The sequence below is a fragment of the Brachionichthys hirsutus genome, chromosome 12 (genome assembly GCF_040956055.1).
Source record: "Brachionichthys hirsutus isolate HB-005 chromosome 12, CSIRO-AGI_Bhir_v1, whole genome shotgun sequence".
Lineage (NCBI taxonomy): Eukaryota > Metazoa > Chordata > Actinopteri > Lophiiformes > Brachionichthyidae > Brachionichthys > Brachionichthys hirsutus.
In genome coordinates, this window is record NC_090908.1 from 2,608,818 (window position 1) to 2,622,702 (window position 13,885).

General features: G+C 44.9%; 1 protein-coding gene across 1 annotated transcript; it reads right to left on the bottom strand.

Annotated features, from left to right (window-relative positions):
- Nucleotides 1–9,482: 9,482 nt before the first annotated feature.
- cbsb (cystathionine beta-synthase b) lies at nt 9,483–13,589 on the bottom strand. Its single transcript, XM_068746020.1, has 12 exons — nt 13,579–13,589; nt 13,367–13,446; nt 13,080–13,284; nt 12,156–12,247; nt 11,869–11,973; nt 11,631–11,715; nt 11,416–11,521; nt 11,070–11,147; nt 10,872–11,006; nt 10,630–10,738; nt 10,457–10,541; nt 9,483–9,881 (listed from the first exon to the last, which is right to left on the bottom strand). Exons 2-12 carry the CDS (start codon nt 13,379–13,381, stop codon nt 9,742–9,744), a joined length of 1,155 nt encoding a protein of 384 aa, XP_068602121.1. The 5' UTR covers nt 13,382–13,446; nt 13,579–13,589; the 3' UTR covers nt 9,483–9,741.
- Between the last annotated feature and the right edge of the window lie 296 nt (nt 13,590–13,885).

The following is a 13,885-nucleotide window of genomic DNA, read 5'->3' on the forward strand; positions in this document are numbered from 1 at the left end:
TTCTGTCGGCACGTGTGTGTGTGGAGGTTTGGTCGGTCAGAAACCAAAGGAAGATACCAAACTTATCACGCGATTTAAGGGTTTTAGGCGTCGTACTGGCCTCTTACTTATTCAGGACGAGTGGTGGAAGAAACAGAGTGGCGTCCAGCAGCGTCGTGAGCGCAGCATTTTTATTCCACCACACAGAAAACAGCGTTGCCCCACCCCCCCCCCCCACAAAACGACCCAGTGCTCCTTAAATAGGAGGTCCTAATTGTACAGTCCAAATTGAAGGGGTGGATTAATTCACATGTAACAGATTTACATTTTCAAATAAGGTTAATTTACCCAATACATTTCAACAATAACAATCAAACTTAAAAAGGAGACGATGTATGGAGTTACCCCCCGAAACTCTAACTTTAAACCCACTACCCCACACACTCCCCGGTTTAACCTCCCCTCCCCAGGAGGCCACTTGGCACCGTCCCATGATTAGGGTGATTATGCACACCTGGCCTGCACTGACATGGGCACGCCTCCATGTCAGTGGCCCCGCCCATCACCTCAAAGAAAGGAGAAACAAAGACACAACCAGCTAAATAAGGATCCAATCATTAGCAGTTGACACAACGCCTAAGTGGGAAAGAAATATAAGGTATTAATTAAAGTGATCAATATCCGGGTGAATGAAATTGTGACGTATTAGATATTTACAAATACACACCTGATCTGTGAGGGAGGAGGGACAACTCCCTCACAGCCCTAAAGGTTTACATCTCATAAACTTTTACTCTTTTTTTTACATTTGTGTACTCAAACACATCTTCTAAATTTATTTTTAGATTTTTTTAGATTTTATTTTATTTCTGAATGACATCTAAAACTCTGAAGCATCAAAGTGGTTAAAGCACTAACAAGTACCAGTAACATAACTTTCCTTTTTTGTTTGCAGGGTCTTCTAACTGATGGCCTAAATGTCATTCCTACATCCTAACCTTGTCTGTAACTCACGGTGACCCTTGGATGTTGAATCTGGCTTTAAATAAGATTTGAACCCTGAACCCAAAGAGGATTAGAAGGACAGCCCCTTCACATCAGGCCCCAAGTCCCAGTTCATGCTGACAGTCCCAACACGTTCTGCAATAAGAGGTGAAACAACTTCAAAAGAAAATGAATCCAGTTACTTCAGATTACATTTTGAAGGATTACATTGATCTGGATGAATGAGAATTTACTCCATCCTTCATTGTCGGATACCAAAGTCGTCTGGGAACCACAAAATGCTCATCGTAATTGATTTGGTCAGGTCCTGCGTCTGTGTGGAAGGCCTTCGTGTCAGATGGTGGGTGCGTCATCGAGCCTGCCTGGCAGCGCCTCTGGCTCCTCTTACACTCGACTCTGTGACACCAGAGATGGCTCCGCTACTCTGTTGCTACACGACCACACTGTGCCCCGTCATGGGTTTTGTGGGTATCACCATATCCTCTTCCGTCGCCGCCTACGTCCGACATGACAAAAGGGAAGATGTCTGATGTCGCCGTTGCCACTGATATGAAGTTAAACTGAGTAACCACTAAACGTGTTTTATGCAATGGTACTTTATACTTCTTAGAACCTTCCTTCCGTCAGATTGCCGCTATGGAATGAGCTGACATTCGTAGATCCCATAAAACAAACTTGATTTGATTCCCGGACTCTTTCTCAGGCTCAACAAAGAGAATAGTGTAAAAAAAATGTTTAGTCATTTCTATCAGACATTCGCGGCTCCCTCTGGATGGATCCTAATTTACTTTCACGCGTCACGGCCATCCGGCTAAACATCGGCAGGGATAGCATTGTAAGCACGTTAGCAATGGGCCCCTGCTGTGTATTAGATAAATAGCAGGCTCTCCACTCACACACACGTGCACGTAAAATCACGAATTGTGAGGCCACATGAAGTCATCAGCCTGCAGTGACGTCAATAATCCTTCCACAATGCAGCCACGAGTCTGCACGGTGCAACAATTCAGCCTTTCATCCAGATTCCAGAGGTGTGCGTGTGTGTGTGTGTGTGCGTGTGTGTGTGTGTGTGTGTGAGCTTCTTTAAGTGGGTCATGTGTGTTTGTGCAGCAGATGGAGGGCGGGCACAGGGCAGGAGTTGGCATTAGTATGGCAGACTAAAAAGCAATATTTTGTTCCTGCCAAGCAGTCATGAGACTCTTGTGAATTTGTCGGGGTAATTAAGAGATTTGCTCCTCGTCTTTGTTCTCTCACTCTTCTTGTCATTCCCGTTTGTCCCTGCCTCTGTGGTGCGGATCACGTACTCAGATCCTTTCAGGCTGTTTGTCCGGCACGTTGCAAATCCTCTCCTTTGGCTTTGTGTCTGTTCCTGTATGAGACGCAACCCACACATCCAAGCTGCTGCCTTACATCAGCTATTTCCTGTCTGTCTTGCACAAAGTTATTGCGTGACCTGAGGTCAAATGGCGGGAACAAGCACTCTGTGGAAAGGAAGCGTACATCCTGTTAACGTCATGGTCTTGTGTTCAATTCATTCAAGGGAAAAAATGAGAGTACTTTAGAATATTACTGGATAAATACCTGTTTGGAGAATGCCTGGCCCCTGACAAAGCCGACAAGAAAGGCAGGGGATTAGTCGGACTTCGACTGAAAACCATCGGCCCTTTAAGGTGCACGGCTCGGAATAATAAAGCCGGTCTAGCAGCCGCTCTCACGGGGAATCGAGGGGAAAAACCCTTTCAGTCCATGACGGTATGAACGCATTGATGCAAGAGATGGAAAAAACATATGGGAGGAGGAGAGCTCCCAAAATGGAAAAGCTCCGGAGTCACTACAATAACATCCATCGTTCCCATCTGGAACAAACACATACAAAAAATAAAAGCTTTTGATTCTTTCTAAGAGCACATTTATGCTCTTCTCATACTCATGCATCTTACATTTTCCATACAAGTTTGTATGTTGTGTTTAATATCTGATAGCAGCTGTGTGAGTGGAAACACAGGCTGCAGGATAAGCTCAACCACAATACACACTGCGTATAAATTCTTGTGTCCAAACTCATGTTATACGTCTGCAAAAAAAAAGTTTGCTCATCCTGTGGACAATGAATGAAATGAATGGGTTACTTGGCAAAACCTCTGAGATATTTTCGGGATAATATTTTGATGTTTCACCTCGTGAACTTGAAAAAAAATGTACCGGTATGTACTGAGTCGGAATTATATCATAATTGCAGCAACATGCTTCAAGGTGGGAATGAAGCAGCAAAAAACACGCCTAAGCTTTAGTAGCTGCCAGCTTTTTAACTCACCATTTTTCTTTCTCAATATTTATGAACTTTGCTTTGTTTGTTTTTTTATGTATTTTCCCCAGCTTATATTTATCGGTTTGAAAACCATGAATCAGTCGATGGTGAAGTGGAAGGAAGTGTTTTCACATGACAGCTAGAAAGAGGACACTTTTGTGTTTGAGTGTGAACCGTCAAGGGAACCAAATCTGAGAAACAGAACTCTGACAAGAACGAAGACGCTTGTAATGTCAATTTTCTAACTGCTTGATGTGCTATTTACTGTTTCATTTATTTTCTGAGTTCAGGAAATCTTTACAAATACAATTATTTTAGGGGACTAACATGCAAATTTACTTACGTTTGTAGTCTGTTATTCAAGTACGAATTCCATTCTTTATATTTTGCACAGTGAGGGCCTCCGATTACATTTTAATGGATGTCGCTTCTTCTGCAGCACTGCGGCTCTCAGGAGAAGTGCGCTGCTCTTCCACTAGGCAGGTGCGTGGCCCGCGCATGTCATAAAGTATTGAAAATCTGAAGCAGCTGCTCTGAAGTCTGTTTTTTTTTTTGCAACAGAAAAGCCGAACCGTCCCCTGAGAGACACCTACGCAGCCTGCAGAGCAGTGTCTGGCTGGACAAGCTGACACGGCAGCACGGTCTGACTCACAGCAGCTCCACACGCCATCAAATGCACCACCTCGGCCTATCTGTGCAAATTAGCATCAAACTCTTCTCAGAGACACAACAGGGGGTTTAATATGCATGGCTCTGTGTGCACTTGTGGTTTCTGCCCCAGTCGTCTTATTTCGTCCGATGCCATGTGCACTGAACACAGGGTTAAATCGTCAGCGCACAAAAATGTCTTCAATGTAGCGCGTGCTCACTTTATTTTCACATTTTACATTCCAGTCTGTCCGGCAGCCTAACGTCAGGGAATGCGATGGCACAGACTGATGTGCTGCTGTGAATGCTGGCTGCCTCCGGAGCAGAGCGGGACAGGCCTGGGGTTGTCTTGAGTGTCGAAAGGGGCCAAACACATTATTTAACAGCAGGAAAGAAAGCTCAGTCATCGTCCATGCAAGTGCTACGCCGCAAGAATGTATGACTCAGCAGTTATACAATCCTTTACATCACAAAAACCTCAGTCGCACAGCACAGTTTGCAAACAGCCTCCCATGTGCCAAGTACATTTGATAGGTTTTAGTAGCTTGTGTTATTAAATGTGTGTCTGAGTTCCTGGTGTTGGAATACCTGGATTACTTTTTGTATGGAAGAAAAGAGAATCACAAAAAGAAACATATCTCTTTGGGAAATGGTAACTATCCCAGGCTAGGCATTGGTGGTGGTGGTGGTGGTGGCTGATGACTCTGCTAAGACTAGTGTCGGTGAAACAGCAAAGACTGGGTGGTGATGGGGAAGCAGAAGGCCGTACAACAGCAGCATGGATGAACTCAGCGTGCAGAGAAAGCCATAAAAGACAATACAATACTTTATTAATCTGTCCCCTGGAGGGCAATTTGGCTTACAGCAGTTTGAACTGCTGCTGGTCGCAGCGTGCGCATGCGCCCGGGCAATGCGGGTGAAGTGTCTTGCCTAAGGACACAACGACAGTGTACACATGCGCCCGAGCTGGGGATCGAACCACCAACCTCCCGGTCATAGGACGACCCTCTCAACCACTGTGCCACTGTCGCCCTGCAGTGAGAATACAGGGAAGGCATTGGGAGCGATGAGGTAGAGAGACGTGACCGGATGATGAGAACGGCTGATGTCTCAAATCAAAGCAGGTGTGAAAGACACGACGTACGAGAGACACACTGCGGTCTAACTATGCAAATATTTACAGGGGGAAAAGACAAATCGAATTTCTAAACATAAACGCAACGATAAGACTTACTGAAAGTTCTCCGTGAGGCTAAACAACCTCAAGTGGCTTCTACAGAGAGAGAGAGAGACTCCCAGCTGGGTCTGTAAGGATATAAGAGACACAGTAAACTTGTGTACGCTCTTAAGTGTGTGTTCCCTCATGTCCCGTTGCTTTATGGCCATTTTCTTTATTTATTACAACCACATTTCCCAAGCAATGACAATAAAGATGTCTATTCTAAAAACACATTTTGGACAGCCACCACAAATGTAAACTGCATCCCTCTGCCCCCCCCCCCCCCCCCCCCCCCCCCAATAAAGCGCAGAGGTTAGTTCCAAACTGCTGTGCCCACCCCCAAAGGCAGAAATCATAGCAAACTGCTCTACCCTCGATTCCTTTGACACGTTTCAGGACAAAAGCTTCTGGCGAGGACGCGGATCAAAGAGAAGGCGAGAGCCGGCAGGGCAGGCGTCTCTCTTCCCATTCGATGACAAGCTTGTTAGTTTGCCTGAGGAATGATGTAAATTGATATAATTAAAGCCAGGACGTGCTCTTCCTCTGACCCCCCCCCCCCCCGATTCACAGTCACATGAATGGCATGTGATTCCTCACAGTGTCCTCCATTGTCCCGTGTTCCTGTTGGCTAAAGGGGGCATTTCCTCTCGCAAATCAAGCCCATCTCCAGAACTCCTTTTCCCAGAACGACTTGAATTGTCCTCCAGGTGAACGTTTGATATGAAATCAATGTTGCTCTGGGATATGTCTGACCTTAACCGGGGAAGATTTCCAAAGTTCAAACTCATAAAGAGCTGCAGAATGTTTTAGTCAAACAGAGGAAATTGAGGAAAGAGGGCGAGTTGTTGGTTTAAAGAGCCTGCGGGAGCCGCGGTTATACAGGAAGTCGATGAGGAGAGGCAGAAAGAGGCGCCGGTTCGAGGGTCACAGAGAAGTCGAGGCTGGAGGATGTCCTCTAGTTGCATTGGAGTTATAATGACACTGATTTTACTTGATCAATTATCTGTCAGAATTTATGCCATTTGGATTTCACACTTTTCCCTAATTCTTGTGGGCTTGGGCGGTCGGTCAGAATTCTAAGAAGTAAGAATTAATTCGGAGAATAAAATCAGAATTCAGACTTATTTCTGAACTTTAAAATCAAATTATGAATATATGTGTCTCGTGGTCACAAAGTTGCTTTGTCAGTGTCATGTCTAACAGAGATCTAACTAAATGTTTCAAGCATCAAGACTAAGATTAAAATGTTTTAAACAAGTGTTAGTGTTTACTAATCACATGTGTTTTAACTGCACATTTGAAATACATGAATTATGATGAAGACAGCCAGGGTGAGGATGATGTTGGACATTTTAATCCATCAGATTGCGAGTCACCGAGCTGCTACTCTGTGCCTGTAGGATCTGATAGCGTGCTACTACTATTTAAATATTTGTATCATCGTGCTCAGAATATGAATTAGATCGGCTCCTTCTGAATAAATACTCTGGTAATGTTACGATGGCAGCCGGTTTATGAGAAAGGAGGGGCAATTATCTTTTAATAAGAGTTAAGGCTTATTATTACATTTGCTTCTTTACCACCATTTCAGGTTGTCTTGTTTCAGGGTCCCAATCGGACTATTGTTCAGGAATAAAAAGGGGAAACAATTAAATGAAAATTGGTCTGAGAACATTTCATTAAAGCACCAGCCAGCTACAAAAGCTGCAGTGTGAGATTGCTAGAAAGATTTTACTCCCACCTTTTAAAGTTTTTCACACAGTTTCAGCAAACCTAACAGAACAGAACCCACTTTACTGCTCCGAATGCAGTAAATTAGACCAATGCACCGTGGTCTTCATCATTCAATTACTTCAACTTTTACAGAAATGCAGATTTCACGGAGGAATGGCAACACTAGATTCTCAGAGCTCGAACCATTTGGAGCTCTGACGCACGTGAAACTTTCTGGACGAGGGGTCGTGAATGTTGGTGCCGTGACCCAGCGACTCCACGCCGGGTGACTTGGATAACGGCGGCTAGTGTGATGGGACGGGATGGGACGCACCAGCAGGGCTGTTACTGGCATTAGCAGCGGCGCCAGGCCCGCGTCCCCAGTGACGAGCATCGCTGTCACTGCAAGTAGCTGAGCGCTGGCTGAGACACGAAGGGGCCCAGTTTGCACCGCTTAGACAAGGACATAGCAGTCACACTAGGATGTCGCATGTGTGTGTGTGTGTCATTGTATTTATTGTGACACAAACTGCTTTCTATCAACAGGTCAAGACGTTTCGTCATGTCTTTTTGGAACTGATATATTGTCTTCTATATAATAAATCTACATCCTGGATCAGAATTCTGTGAAACTTCACTTATTTAAAGTTGGAAGCAAATTTGCACTGTTGATCTAAAGTTATGACCCAAAATGCTGAAAGGTTTCCTTGTCTCACAATGTTATACAATCATTAAAAAATAAAATAATACTGAATCCAGAGACTGATGAGTCATCAAAACGTGGTTAGCTCTACGATACGCTTGGGCCATCGTTGATGCTGCAAAGAAACAAGCAAAACCAGCTGAAGGTAGTAAACGAGATAATCCCAGAGCTCAATGCCACGAGAATTTAAGTTTGCTTTTTGTTGTTGTCTGTTTTACATTTAAAACACACAAATACACACACACACACACACACACACACACACACACACACACACACTCACACACACAACTCCTGTCTTAGTTTAACCCTGAATATAAAACGTTCCAGAAATTAGATTTATCAAATCATTCATTAAGACTGAGGTCAACCCACGAGTGCTGCACTAGATATCACAAGTCACCAGAACACAAGTCACCTGAACACAAGTCACCCGAACACAAGTCACCAGAACACAAGTCACCTGAACACAAGTCACCTGAACACAAGTCACCCGAACACAAGTCACCAGAACACAAGTCACCCGAACACAAGTCACCCGAACACAAGTCACCCGAACACAAGTCACCCGAACACAAGTCACCCGAACACGAGTCACCTGAACACGAGTCACCCGAACACGAGTCACGAGAACACGAGTCACCCGAACACGAGTCACCCGAACACGAGTCACCCGAACACGAGTCACCAGAACACGAGTCACCAGAACACAAGTCACCCGAACACAAGTCACCCGAACACAAGTCACCCGAACACAAGTCACCCGAACACAAGTCACCAGAACACAAGTCACCCGAACACAAGTCACCAGAACACAAGTCACCTGAACACAAGTCACCAGAACACAAGTCACCAGAACACAAGTCACCTGAACACAAGTCACCTGAACACAAGTCATCTGAACACAAGTCACCCGAACGCCGCTCATGTGACTCACTGGCTGAGGAAGTGTTTGAACCTCAAGTCACTTGATTGTGTGTAGAGACTGAGGAACGTCAGACTACAGCAAGAAGACAGGCTGAAATAGAAACAGACACGCGAGCCCTGACTGGGACAGGATTGGGGATGATGACGGCACAGGAAACGGAAATCACCGATGAACCTGTTGCTGCGTATTCGAGAGCATGTCAGGGTAAACAGGACAAGTCGCCAGCTCATGTTAAAAAGCAAAGTCATGCTGACAGATGAGAGGCTTGTCCTCGTGCTTTGTCTCCACCTCCTGATGTTCAGTGTCAGATGACAGCACAGATTGTGTGTGAGACTCTGTTCAGCAATGACGTTTCGGTTTCTACCTGAGCTTAGTGTCACCTTCATGCGACCTTGGAGCCGTTGGTCACTTCGGATAGTTTTGGTCTTCCTCTCAAGAATGAGGGCGTGGTAATTTAATATTTGTAAACTACACCCAAGCCAAATGAATCCATATCTTTATTCATTAAAATAGTTTATATTTTTAATAAGTTGCCTCTGTAACCTGAATCTGCCCACAGATTTGTTTCGTTGCCTTCCAATCAAATATTGAATGAAATCAATGGAGTGTATTTGAATGATTAAATATTGTTTGAAGACAACATGCCTCCTCACTTTCATTGAACCCTTTGATTTAACGACGGACTGAAAATACAGAGGACACGTAAGGCAATGAAAACGTTGCAGCGTGTTGGTGCTGCCCCCTACTGGTTTGTTCGAGCATGACCGGTAAAAGCATCTGAAACCTGTACTTTCAAACAATACTGTATTTTTTTTTTTTTTTTTTGAAAGTTTAACAATTTAACAAGGCCACGTGACAGTTGTGGTAGTATCAGTCACACAAACTCCTTCAAATACACAAAAAAATCAAAAAATAATGCAACAGATCAATACATCAAATATTACATTTTTTATTTTCATTTGCAAGAAAGGCAGACCAAAACCAAGGAGGGTACTGACAGAGGAGAAGAAGAAAAAAAATCAACCAATCGATAAACTAATCAACAAATCAAACTTCAGAATGATCAAAGTGGTCATCCACATTTTACTCCAACACCGTTCAGTGAAAGCTAAGCATTTGAGACACTCTTTTAAAAACAGATAAATAATATCTTCTATTGATTTAAGGATGATCTGCGTTAAAACTACACAAGGCCCATTCCTTGTCAGACTAAACTGCTGCTCTTAGGCCGCCTCTAGCTACACCGGTGGTTTCATCAGCGACTGCTCAGAGGACAACCGATCCTGATCCTTGTAGGCGGCGATGAAGGTGAGGATGTCAGTCGCTGTCACGACACCCAGCAGCCTCTGTCCCCGCCCGGCCGACCCATCGGCTTCATCTGGGGGGAGAAAATGCCGCCGATGTTTTTACTCTGCATTTAAGATCATTATGTTTTTCACCTTTTAGAGGGAGGCGGGATAGAAGACATTAAATGAAAACACAAGCTACGTTTTGATTATTATTATTATTAATAAAGTCTTTTTTTTTAGCACCATGGGAGTGTTAGTCAGTACCACCACTACCACAAAAAATATTATAGATTTTTTTTCAGCACAGGAGGACATGGGGAAAGTTAGAGTAGGAGAGCATGAAGGGTAGAGCAAAAGATTCCTCTCTTTTTAAGCCAAATTAAACATTTCCCACTTCCTGCTCCTTAAATGTGAGAGTGTGTGTTGCTTTTATTCTAAGTGGTAATCATTTATTTGGGTTTTAGACTTTTGAACAAACAAACAAAGACGTCCTTTTTACCACTGGCAAACTGATATATGATATATGCATCTTTCAATAATGAAGGGGGGGGGCTTTGTTGCATGGCCTTCCTCTCCCTTATTCCTGACACCAACCTAATACCTGCATGTCCAATTAAAGACATTTTAATAGTCAAAGAAAATACTATAAAGCCTAGAAACTTACATCGAGTGTGATTTTGCACCACCAGGGCAAAAGGGTCTTTATCGAGAACATGAGACAGCGTCCCCAAGCTGTCTGTCCGATGCACCTGAGAGCAGGTAGAGTGTAAAGTGGACGTGAATGTAAATACGATGATGTACTGATTGCATCGTTTCCAACCTTGTGGACTGACTGACCTGCTGGAAAGATTTGCAGAGCACCTTGACGATTGCATCAGAGAGTTCAATCTCCCTCGCCCGCAGGGAGGACAGGATGACCGTCACCGTCACCACCCCCAGGATCACACTAACGGATCACCAGGAACAAGCAAAGTGAGCCTCATCCTGCATTTCAACTCCAAAACTTAAAAAATGTCTTTGCTAAAGGAATATCGGAAAACTACTGAAGCTGTACTAATGTGAATAATGTCAAGATATACCCTGATTCATCTACAACGGGGGCCTGGTCGAACGCCTTCTCCTGCAGGAGCTCAATAGCTTTCTGGCAGGTCACATTTGGTAGCAGAGCGAGGGGGGCAGAAAGGTGCAGATGCTCGACCGTCATGTCCGACCACCTGTAGGAGACAAATGAGTTATTGCAAACCAATCTGTGGTCTGAATATGGCTGACTTTCCTACCGGGGCTTGATGTCCTTTGGCGTTCCCTGTATTAGGAAACCCTTCTTACACATCCACTGATCACTCAGGAACTTTGACCTAGAGGGAAATGCACCAAATGCACCGTGTTAGTGGCAGAAACCTGCAAACCAGCCGGGCTCGCACTGCAGGGCATGAATCCAAGCCCTGCATGTCTTCTGTGTCATTTTATCTCAATTATTTACAGCACAGCTGAAAACCGAACTCGTATAAATACACGTATACGCCAAAAGTGCTTGCACTGAGGCCCTGGTACATTCAACAGGGCAAGATCAATGCTGAGGTCTAGTTAAAACAGTAACGGAAGTTTGCTAGGTGCGTCTCTTGCATGTAGTTGCGGACGGAATCGGGCAGGAGGACGACGCAACGCTGTCCTTCCTCCAGCTGCTGAGCCGTCTTCAGTGCCGCTGCCACGGCTGAGCCACAGCTGCCGCCTGCAGGAAGGAGTTCATCGCCAATGAGCAGGGTGTCGATCTCCTGATTCTACGACAGTACCTCAAAGGGTTAACGTTTACGCTCTTTCACACGTGCAAGTGGACTCACCGCACAGAAGGCCCTCGTCTCTGATCAGCTTACGGGACATGGCGAACGACTCCGCGTCGGTGGATTTGCACCAGGTGTCAACGAGCTGCTCACATTTTTAGGGAGAGAGAGAGAGAGAGAGAGAGAGAAAGAGCAGTGGCTTAAGCGACGGCACGACTCAACTCAAGCAGTGCTCTTGGTTCCACGTGGAGAAACACAAAGAGAACGTCCACGTTCACACAGACACGAGCAAACTCACAGAAGTGTCCAACACTGTGGGGATGAATTCATATCCTATGCCCTCCAGCTCCACGCAACCCGTCATTTGATTTTGTTTGGGGGCTTCGGGTTCCACAGCGATGATCTTAAAAACACATTTCACTTAAAATGAAAGCAAACACACATAATACGTTTTCATGCCACGAGTGACCTGCAGCTGCTCGTTCCCACATTCCCCTCACAAATTCTCCAGTCATACGAGTCCTTTTTTGCAGGATATGAAACGTTCACAGACGTTTGTGATCCTGTGTAGATGATTTTTCTTGCCTTGACATTAGGGCATCTCTCCTTCAACTTCCGAGCAACACCAGTAAGAGTCCCACCAGTCCCAACGCCAGCCACGAACATGTCCAGTTTACCTGAAAGGGAAAAGCACAGTTACCCACAGGTCACCTATAAATCATTCCCGTCTTTAAACTTTATTTAAACTTGTCTAATATGCTTTGGTCTGCAAGGGAACAGCTCACTGAGAACGAATCAGGTGTGAGCATGCGTGGGCTGTGTGCTAAGCTAAGGTAGTGGTCATTGTCCATGTGGCCACGTTAGCATTTTAATCTATTAGAGAGTAACATTTATTGATAACTGTAAATGTGATTGATTTCCTTAAAGACTACAGTTTATTTATTTTATTTTCTTTTTTTTTTATTTCTCATGTCCGGGTGATGTCTTCGGCCACCTAGTGTGTAACGATAGCAAGCGCAGCAATCATAAATAAAGTAGTGTGGGGGGTCATGGGAGTTGTGTCTTCAGTTTCATCTTCCTCCCTCTGATTGTCACCCAGAGGTTGTACCATTCAGCAACAAGATGGAACAGTTGAGTTCATCTTGATGAGAACATATTTAGGAACATTTGACCAAAGTAAGAATATATGTCTCAAAAGACATTTTAAAAATTGGACATGTCCAGAGGAGAGACGGGGACTATATCGGTAGAAGGATGCTGAGGATGGAGCTGCCAGGGAGCAGGGCTAGAGGTCGACCCAGGAGAAGATACATGGACGTAGTGAGAGGGAGGACATGAGAGTGGCTGGTGTTGGGGAGGACGATGCAAAGGACAGGGTGAAGTGGAGAAGGTTGATTTGCGGCAAAGACGAAGAAGAAGAAGAAGAAGAAGAAGAAGAAGAAGAAGAAGAAACAATATTAGACGTTATCACAAAATGTCTCGCAAAAAGAAAAGGAAGGAATCACAAACCACCGCATTGCTCCAGGATCTCCTCCGCTGTCGTGTCGTAGTGAGCCAAAGGGTTGCTGGCATTAAGGTACTGGTTGGGGAAGTGAGAGTTGGGCATGTCGTTCTTCAGTCCCCAAGCCATGCCTATGTGAGACTCCGGGGAATCAAATGTTGCGGCCGTGGGCGTGCACACTATTTCTGCCCCAAGAGCTTTCAGCACGTCCACCTGAAAGCACGCAGGCAGGGTAGAATTCAGCGTTCCAAGCAAGCCCTTATGAGCCAAAGGTGCACGTGTGGAAGACGCATACCTTCTCCAAGCTCATTTTCTCAGGGATGGTGATAATACAGCGGTAGCCTTTTACTGCAGCTGCCAAAGCAAGGCCAATTCCTGCAAGAAGCCAGCAAGCAGGTTTACTCAGAATCGGAGGGACATCCTGCTCTCAACCTTTATGCAACTGGCACTCTTTGTTTATCGTGTTTCATAACATCCGATGTGCACAGCAGCCCAGTTGTGATCGACCTGTATTTCCGGATGTGGCTTCGATGATTGTGTCTCCCGCTTTGAGGATGCGAGCTCTCTCGGCGTCTTCAATCATCCGCAGCCCAATCCTGTCCTTCACGCTGCCTCCTGGATTGAGAAACTCGCATTTGCCCACTAAACACAGTGAGATGTAAATATATATATACAAGTTCATTCATTCACCACCACGTAGGGAGTGAAATAGTCAAAATAGTTTGATAGGAATTATTGAAATCTGCCAGAAAATTCCCTCATGTGGTCCCGATCAAAAAACCCAATCGTAACAATGTCGTTGTTTTTACGGTGT

Bases quoted from the DNA above. Each gene is read 5' to 3' on its own strand.
- cbsb (XM_068746020.1), bottom strand. The intron at 11,716-11,868 runs GTGAGTTTGCTC...AAATGTGAGCAG, and splicing joins CCACAGTGTTGGACACTTCT to CTCGTTGACACCTGGTGCAA. The intron at 10,542-10,629 runs GTCAGTCAGTCC...ACCTGCTCTCAG, and splicing joins TCTGCAAATCTTTCCAGCAG to GTGCATCGGACAGACAGCTT.